The 10000-nt window shown below is 43.2% G+C and overlaps 1 protein-coding gene across 5 annotated transcripts in view; it reads left to right on the forward strand.

The window, feature by feature from the left end:
* Nucleotides 1–10000, forward strand: part of phldb1b (pleckstrin homology-like domain, family B, member 1b) — a 61879-nt gene that overhangs the window by 45312 nt on the left and 6567 nt on the right. For 4 of the 5 annotated variants that reach the window (XM_048266080.1, XM_048266078.1, XM_048266081.1 and 1 more), the window contains 6 exons: nucleotides 2635–2745; nucleotides 3309–3398; nucleotides 5362–5478; nucleotides 6394–6496; nucleotides 7539–7550; nucleotides 8801–9101. In XM_048266080.1, the coding sequence (XP_048122037.1) occupies nucleotides 2635–2745; nucleotides 3309–3398; nucleotides 5362–5478; nucleotides 6394–6496; nucleotides 7539–7550; nucleotides 8801–9101 (734 nt within the window). The remainder of the gene's footprint in view (nucleotides 1–2634; nucleotides 2746–3308; nucleotides 3399–5361; nucleotides 5479–6393; nucleotides 6497–7538; nucleotides 7551–8800; nucleotides 9102–10000) is intronic. The other variant, XM_048266079.1, reaches the window with a different exon arrangement.

Below are 10000 nucleotides of genomic sequence, written 5' to 3' on the forward strand. Positions count from 1 at the left end.
CACATGCGCACGCACACATACACATGCGTGCACACATACACACGCGCACACACACACACACACACACACACACACACACACACACACACACACACACACACACAGGTGCCTGGACTACCACAACAGTGTGCTCAGAAGGAAGCACACACACACACACACGCACATACACAGACACACATACAAACACACACTACTCTACTCATCACCACCTAACACACACATCAGCTAGCTGTTTTAACAGGACTGAGTGGAGAACCACAGCACCATGCTCAGGAAGAGGACACACACACACATACGCGCACACACACACACACACAGACACACTCCACCACACAGTACTCAGTACTGCGGCACACACTCCATCCCTTGTCTCCACTTACACACACATTAATCAGCAGCTCATAAAGGAGTGAGCTGAGGGCTAGAGCCATCAGCAGGGACAAACAGCCAATCAACTGCACACATTCTACTTCTCTGAACAACCAGCACATACACTCCACAGACACACGCACACACACACACACACACACACACACACACACACACACACACACACACACACACACACACACACACACACACACACACATTTTGGGCAGTTTTGCTGAAAGGGAATTTTAGCATGATCTACAACCACTCTGCTTTTCACAATACATTTTTGCCCACAGTAAACATGACCAGAAGTAGCTGTTCTTATAAGTTTGTACTTGCCTGTCCTCTCCACCTTGCATGGTTAAAAATACTCCCCTTCACTGAAAGGTGACAGTAGAAACACACATTTCACACAGGCATGAAGACACACTACGTGTCTCTCTTCAACTGACTCTATGACCCTGGAGCACATCACCCGCCCGCCCACTCAACTCTAGTCCACACAGCACTACGGGTCTGTTCGAAACGGGTAAAAAACGGGCTGCCGTGGCCTACTGGTTAACACTTCGGACTTGTAACCGGAGGGTTTCCGGTTCGAACCTCGACCAGTAGGAACGGCTGAAGTGCCCTTGAGTAAAGCACCTATCGCAGTGAGCGTGTAGCAGGCAGTTCACTGCGTCGGGATTAGTGTGTGCTTCACCTCACTGTGTGTTCACTGTGTGCTGAGTGTGTTTCACTAATTCATGGATTGGGATAAATGCAGAGACCATATTTCCCTCATGGGATCAAAAGAGTATACTTATACTTATATATAAACTGCTGCCTTTTAAGATATCTAACTGGAGACGAGGCAGCAAGTGAGGTTCGTGACATTATTTTGCTTAGATTTGTAGATTTGAGATGAGAAATAAACAATCTGATTATACCATTGTTGTAACCATGAATGGCATATGGTCTGATATATCTGCCGCGTGTAAAAGTAATTTATACAGTCATCCTGCTAGTTTACGTAAGCTAATTTAGTTTAACGTCCGGCCTTTGCTAACGTCATACCGTAGTGTTAACCAAAGATTCTAGAGTGCTATGCTCATTTTTAAAAGATGCATTTAATCCAAAGTCATGTCTAGTGAGACAGCTCTCTATGTAGGGAGGGAGGCAGCAGGCAGCTGTCTTTCGTTTCAAACAGACCCTACATGTCTCTCTCTCTGACCGACTGACTCTATGACCCTGGAGCACATCACCTGTAGTCCACACAGCACTGTGTCCCTCTCTCTGACCGACTGACTCTATGACCCTGGAGCACTTTGCCCGCCTGCCCCTTCCACTCACCTATAGTCCATCCAGCAGCAGATGCTGGGCGTGCATTCAAAGCTACTTAAGACAACAGAATGGCTGTGTATACATTGTTCTCTCTGCGTACTGAACAGTCAACCTTGACCCTAGCCAAGGCCTGTTGACTGACAGGGATTAGGTACTAACGCTACTCATCCAGTGCCCGTTCATCAGACTGGAAGCTAGTGCTTGTAGCTGAGGGATACCCATGTCTTCCCTAGTATACATTTCTTCATCTTATTTTACATTTCTTCATCTTATTTTACATTTCTTTATTTCATTTTATTTTGCCATCTACCTATCCAGGGACTACGGGTGGAAATTATCAATTTGCTACAACCTGGTACAAGATTTCTATTAATGTTTTTTTGTGCACTTTCCCTGTACAAATAAATTAATTACAATTACAATGACATCATATCTACCCTCCTCTACCTCCTCCTCATTCTACTACGCTCTCCTTCCACTACACTTTGACTAGCACTTAAAACTTCTGCACTCTAATCCTCTAGTAATACTATTGATTGGTATAGTATTGTTAATGGCTACTACCTAAGGTCTCCTCTGCACTGCAGCTTGAATGTTATTCCTCATTTTTGTAAGCCACTGTGGATAAAAGCATCTGCAAAGTGAATACATGTTAACAACAACAACAACAACAACAACAACAACAACAACAACAACAACAACAACAACAACAACAACAACAACAACAACAACAACAACAACAACAACAACAACAACAACAACAACAACAACAACAACAACAACAAGCTTTATTTGTATAGCACCTTTCATACACAGAATGCAGCTCAAATTGCTTTACATTTGGAGCATTTAAGGAAGAGAAAAAAAGAAAAGTTATAATAAGATAAACAAACAAACAAGTAAATCAGTAAATAAAACATAAAATCGTCGTCCTCTCTGCAGGAGAAGGTGGCCACACTGGAGAGCCAGGCCAATCAGCTGGGCCTGCAGTCCAGCCAGGAGGGTGACCGACTGGCCAAGGAGAGACTTCACACACTGCAGATCCTGCAGAAGGTACAGTCAACCCTACACCCCTACAACACACACACACACACACACACGCACGCAACTGGGTCTGCAGGCCAAGCAGTTTAAAATCCTTCTTGGGCCCTTCAGTTTTGTATTGTTAATAATATTGCAAAATATTATTAAATATTTGATGTAGAAGATGCTTTGTTAGGGATGATATATTGTTGAAAGGTCAGTTTGATATCTTTTGAGCCGCTTGTTTCTTGTATTGGCAAAAAATATTTGCTAAATGTTATTCCAGTTGTTGCATAGCTATCTGCCAAACGAAGATATTAATTTGTGTGTAATATTAGGCCACTTCAGCTGTGGTTCAGATGATCTAACAAACAACGGTTACCTTTGGCTGATACACAGTTCACAAAGAACAGACCCTGTTGCAACTGACCAATGGGGCATTCTGTCAAAACCGTGTCATAATTGGTTTAGAGAATTAACAGGCCAAAGGCAATAAAGGGTGTTAAAAGAATGCCATGATTTGTTCTTAAAGTGCAGGAACTAATAAAGTTTATGGTTATTTACCTTTAAATGCTTTTTATTGCATTTTGTAGGAGAAAGAAAGGCTGTCTGGTTTGGAGAAGAGGTACCTCACTCTCACTGGAGGGCGAACTTTCCCAAAGAACTCCAACACCTTAAAAGAGGTAGGCTTTGTCTGGTACAAACATAAGAGAACTCCAACACCTTAAAAGAGGTAGGCTTTGTCTGGGACAAAGCTAGCATTTCATCTACAGTGTAATAATAATATGAATGTATAGAATATAGAATAATATGGATGTGTATAGAATATAGAATAATATGAATGTGTAAAGAACATAGAATTATATGAATGTAAAGGTTTAAGGTTTAAATGCTAAGGCCCCAGAAACCTCTTACTGTCAGAACATACTAACACTGGTCACATATTTGGTTGTATGCCCACTATTAATATATCTGGACAGATAAATATTGTTATCTGTAAAATCATGTTGCCATTCATTTAGAGTTTCACTGCTAAAACAAAATCGGACCAATAACTCCACTGTGACTAACTGTGAAATGAGGAATGGTGCCCTTGTCTGTGGTGCATTACTGCCCTCTAGTGGGAGAAATGCACATCAGCAGCAGTCAGTGCCTACAATAATGCTGCACTGGGAAGGGAATGAGAAAAGAAACTGGACCAAATATAAAAAAAGGAAAAACATCTGTAACTGAACCCTAACCGACAAATATTCAGATGTAAGATGATAACAGAATCTCTGACAAAGAGAAGCACTGTAGTGATTCTTTGAAATCTAAAGAGATTCCAAAGTGTATGAGCAGGGATGTCCCCTCGATTGATGTGTGGGCAGTGGGTGTAACCCAGGGCATTCCTTTATCCCAGGTCATCTGGCGTGATGTGTTTTTGGGAGTGTTGAACACACACAGGGGGAGAGTGCCAGTGCCATGTGCAGAGGGCTGTTTAATTATTGATTCCTCCCATCTGGTCCCTGCTCCCCTGCTCTCCCACTCTCATTCCTCTACCCCTGTGGAGGTGCCCCCCCTTCCCTCCAGTCCCACCACGCAAAACTATCTACTGCAAATGCATATGGGGACCTTCGAGACAAAGGATTTATGCAAAGACCTTCAGGCCTGTCTCATTATCTCTCCGTGCCTCTCTCTCTCCCTCTGTTTCCACTTCCTGGTTCACTCTGCTTTCCCTCTCTGTCTCACTCTCTGTCTGTCTGTGTGTCTGTGTGTCTGTCTGTCTCTCCTGTGTTGGCTGTCTCTCCTCAGGCGAAAGACTACATCACTGTCGGCCAAATAAATCAGATCTATGGGATGCCGAAGGTGGAGTCCTCGCCTACCTCTCCGCTCCACGCTTAGTCCGCTTATACCGTCAGCGGGCGCTCCTCTATCCTCTCCTGTCTCCCCTCTCCGTATTCTTCCTCCCTCTCTCTCTCTCCAGAGGTGTGTTGCTTTCCTTTCCTCCTTATTCCCTCTCTTCTCCTGCCTGTCCTCACATCACGTGCATGTGAGCGCTCTCCTAACGCTGGCTTAGTGGGAAAGCACAAGTGGAAATTGAGTGGTCAGCTGTTATTGCACGTTGCAAGACTCCAGCAAAGAGTTAGTGATATTTCTCCAGCAGCTCTACAGACGGTCGGTTGGTAGTTCACAATGAGTGGAATGTTTCGTGACATAAGTTACACAAAGGTGGCAGTAATCTCATGGTATAATTATGTCATTATGTGGTTAAGTTTGACATACAGTAAAAATATGTGAAACATGTAACATGCATGGCAGGCTTTTCTCATTTTTCAGATTTTTTGCACTTGTACCTCCCCAACCCCTCCAGGTCAGTAGGCAGGCAGGTCTATACAAGTGCAGTAGATGATACAGCCAGTGCAGGGTGCTACAACACTAATTCAGGTTTTCCACTGACAGTTGGTTTACAAAGATCAGTTGTTGGTATAAAATGTTATTATAGGTCATTGTGATAATACTAATACTAAGATGTGCTGCCCAAAAGTGTATGTGTCCATGTGTTATGCATAGCAAGAAACAACATTCAAAGAGCGAAGAGATCTGAGCTATAACATCATTGTCAAGGAACAAGAGTGCTCATGATGCCCCCCCTGCTTTGTCCAGATGTTCCGCTCCAAGCTGGACAGTGATGCGGGCCAGACGGTCATGAGGCCTAAAGTCAGTGCTGGGCTTTCACCTCCATATGGAACCGCCACTCTGGGTCGCAACACACCATCAAGGGTAACCAAAACACAAAAAACACACAGGCCTGCACTTTCAAAAACCCCAATGTTGCAAAATATTGTGCAATGCAAGGGAATGAGCAGATGCAAGCGTGGGGTGGATGGGGGAGAGATTGATTTGGACTGTAAGCAAATGAGTTTTTGGAGACAAACCAGAAAAACAGAAACATACATTAGCGATAGCAAAGGTCAGAAAAGGACAGAAATGTCCTGCTCAGTCTGTGGACTCTTGGCTAGTTTACCACTTTTTCATTTCATATTTATTAGTGTGCTTGGTTGTAGAATTGCTATAGGCATTGTGTGCCGATCTGGATAGCTTTTGCCATACTGGCTCTTTTGTAATCCAACCTCTCCCTACAGTGTGAGTTGCCTCGACAAAATAGTTGGCAAGAAAGGACGGCAACATTTTTGCAAGTCTCCTGATAGGCTGAAAGAGTTCCACCATGGTGAAAATTTTAGTCGCTGATTACTCATTTACAGAGCCCAGGAGACATGTTTTACCCAAACATATTTCTCAGATCTATTTTAGTGAAAGATTTTAGGATATTTTATTCTAAAAGTTGGCTATTCTTAAATAAATCATTAATGTCATTTTCTATTACCGGTAGTATTATATTCTATTTGTATTAGTCTTTTAGTAAGTGTGTGTATAATTGAGTTACTGTTATTGAGCACACTGACTGACGGGCCGTGTTTGCTAATTTCTTAGATCTATTTCATTTTATTCAAAATGTGCCCTTAAAGTGAGGTATTTTTTATAATGAATTCTTAATGTCGTTTTCTATTAGTATAATATTTTCTAGTATTCGTTTTTTCCACAGGGTGGGTGGGTGGGAGTGTGTGTGTGTGTGTGTGTGACTGAGTTAGCGCTAACACACTGACTGCTGGGCCGTGTTTGCTAATTTCCTCTCAGAGCCCACTAATGGTCCACCCGGGAACTGGCAGTCTGCCACGCAACCTGGCAGCCACACTGCAGGACATCGAGACCAAGAGGCAGCTGGCCCTGCAGCAGAAAGGTATAACTGCCCGCTTACTCCGTCCGCAGGCCAGAGCAGTGTGGATGGACAGAGTTTCTGGTCCAAGCTAATGCATTATTGATAATAAATTACGTTTTTAGGTCAATATAATTCCATAGTGGGTAATTTAGCATCCCCGTCCGAGGTGATAGTCTGATAGGAGTATTGCTCTGGCTTCACATAAATCACATAAAATTGCAATTTCATCTTTATAGCTTTTTTTGGCATGAACACACTTTTCGTTTGTTTTTTCCATGTCGAGATACAGTAGCTAATAGATCTATAATAGATAAATTAACAAAGTCTTAGCTAGAAAACATTCCTGAAGAGCCAGTTGCTTCTATGAAACATTCGAGAAAATGCCCATTGATAAAAAAAAAATATATATTCAAATGAAGCCTCCAATTATCTGAGCTTTTGCAACAGTCTTCTCAGCAGGTGACTTGCTGAAGGCGGGTATTGGAGAGTGAGTTGGTGGTGCACCTAAGGCTGAGTTGTACTCCAGAGGAAATTGGTGTATTAGAAAATGCAACAGAACTGCAAGTGCACTTCCTGAAAATGTTCTGCCCGTTCCGACTGCTTTTACATCAGTTCACGCTGCCAGCCGTTTCTTTTGCCAGACCTGTTACAGCTACCATTATGGCTCCGGGGATCCTAATGCTGACCAACATGCCACCTTTTTAGGGTTTAATGACTGATGCAATTTTATTAAAAAACATACGAGCGTTGCGTAAACAGGAAATCACACTTGTACCCGTATATGGTAAATTATTTATTTATGGACCCTGTGATGTAATTTGGCCTCTCGAAAAAAAAACACATTTGATTTTCTTAGAGGTCTGATTATAGCACTTTACATCACTTATACAGTAAGTGTGTCGTGAAAACCATGTTTTAGTCATTTAGTATGATTTATGTATGAATACACAAATGGGATTTGGAATGAAGATACCCACTATAATCCAACCTTCAGCGTCTCCAGCTGAGTTAACAACTGTGCTTTCTCTCTGTCATTCCATTGGGCCACTTTGCCATCTCACAGAGCTGTCCACATGTGAGTCTTCAGTGTGTTTATTTTGTCTGTCCCCTGAACATGTGTGGGTGTGTTGTGTTGCTCTTGGGAGAATTGGATCTGGCATGTGGTTTTCTTTTATTATGGGGAGCCTGCTAGCACTCTCTCCTCTTTTGTTAAAGAGGGAAACGTCAGTGCATGAAAATGGTGTGTCTGTTTACAAACACTGTGTTTACAAACACTATATTTACGGTAAACAGTGTCCTTTGTGGTAGAGAATTACAAATATAATTTTGATTTGAGTGTTCAAGTGGACTGAGGCAATACAGTGTAAGCTCCCTGCATCCTATAGAAATTAGACTAATACCCTCTGGGCAATAAAGAATCTTATCTACATTATATATGGATATATATTCAGCATATTTCTATAGTAGTGAATTGAATAGCAGTGAATGAATTATTTATATATTTTTGTACAATAGATGCAAAATAATTCTTGCTGTGAATTGGCTGTATTGTCTTTGAGGGTCCTGTGCACATTTGTATTGCAATTTTGTCAAAAATGTGTGCCGCTCTGCTTCACCGACTGTGGCCAGAACACAGGCTGACAGACTGACTGACCCAGGAGTGGTCTGTGTCCACCCCATCCCACCCCTCACTTGTTCCCCCACTGTTTCGTCATCCTTATGTTTATGTTGATCCCAAACTGCAGCCACCAAAGCCCTCACTCTCTCTGTACACACCACTGCCTGGGAGCACACAGCTCCATGGTCCCGTGCTCATGTCCCATGCTCATGTCTCCATGTCTCTCTCTCTCTCTCTGTCTCTTATACACTCTCTCTCTCTCTCTTATACACACTCTCTCTCTGTCTCTCTCTCTCTCTCTTATACTCTCTCTCTGTCTCTTATACACTCTCTCTCTCTTATACACACTCTGTCTCTCTGTCTCTCTCTCTCTCTCTTATACTCTCTCTCTCTCTTATACACACACACTCTCAGTCTCTCTCTCTCTCTCTCTCTCTCTTATACACACACACTCTCTCTCTTATACACACACGCTCTCTCTCTCTCTTATACACACACACTCTCTCTTTCTTCCTCTTATACACTCTGTCTCTTTGTCTCTCTCTGTCTCTCTCACTCTCTCTTTCTCTTTCTCTCTCTGTCTCTCATACACACATTCTCACTCTCTCTTTCATACACACACACACACATTCTAACTCTCTCTTTCATACACACACACACACACACACATTCTCACTCTCTCTCTCTCTCCCTACCGCCCCCTGCAGGCCAGCTGGTGATAGAGGAGCAGCGGCGGCGGTTAGCTGAGCTGAAGCAGAAGGCCCAGGCTGAGGCCCACTGCCAGTGGGAGGCCCTGCACGGCTCGCAGACACACCTGCACGGCTCGCAGACACACCTGAGCGCCTCAATGCACTACGCCGCGCCGGTGCATCCCATCATGCACCACTCCATCCTGCACCACGAGCCGCCCTCGGCTGGCGAACAGCCCTACGACACGCTTAGCCTGGAGAGCTCGGACAGCATGGACACGAGCGTCTCCTCCGCATGCTCTCCTGACAACATCTCCAGGTGAGATGCACGCAGGTCATGTGTTATCTGATGTCATAGGTCAAGGTCTCTTAAAGGGGCCATGCCGTAACGAACCATTTTTTTTAGGTTGGTTTTGAAATAACATGTGACTAGGGGATGTACCGAGCTTTTCAAATCTGACCGCTCCTTTCCCTGCCTGTAATGATCATACAAAGAAAGGGTCATGGCGAATTAGAAAAGCGTGACATTTCTACATCACAACTGCTCTCATTTATTAAGCTCCCTCCCCTTTTAACAATCTAGCAATACACCTGGAAGAGGCCTAAATACATTAGCCAAGTAGAGTGAAGCCAATCATGCATATAACATTTAATATCAAAATAAGAGCTCAATTGCAAAATCAGCCTCTTTTTCCATATGTTTTTCAGAGCATGCTAGATCACGATGAGAGAAATGAGCCAAGGCATTGTTTTCCATAGAAAACCTTGCAGATTTTACAAAAGCATCTCAGGGAATGTTATGTAAGGAATAATGGACGACACGGTGGTCTGTTCACAGAAATTAATGCATGGTCGAGGTTGTAAAACGGCCCCGATGCTTCGTAAGTTTATTAATTTCTGTGAACAGACCACCGTGGAGTCCATTATCCTGCTTATTCCACTGTTGCCACTTGCGTTCTGTTTATTTCCTGTTACAACTTAAACATTTTAATCGCTAAAACTGCCTTGTTTATAGAACTACTTTCTTCCGACACATATCAACTCATTTCCCAACTTGGAGGACAAACTGCCGCTACTAGTTCTAAATGAATGGTTGCTACGGCCAAAGGCCAGTCATTAGTTCTATCCAGAGCCTTCAGAGATATCTATACGGCTCTGGTTCTATCTCTCCCGTTGTCAAGCGGGCGTATCCCAAGATTCTAATGAACTTTAGCTTTG

This window comes from Alosa alosa, chromosome 16 (assembly GCF_017589495.1).
Source record: "Alosa alosa isolate M-15738 ecotype Scorff River chromosome 16, AALO_Geno_1.1, whole genome shotgun sequence".
Classification (NCBI taxonomy): Eukaryota; Metazoa; Chordata; class Actinopteri; order Clupeiformes; family Clupeidae; genus Alosa; species Alosa alosa.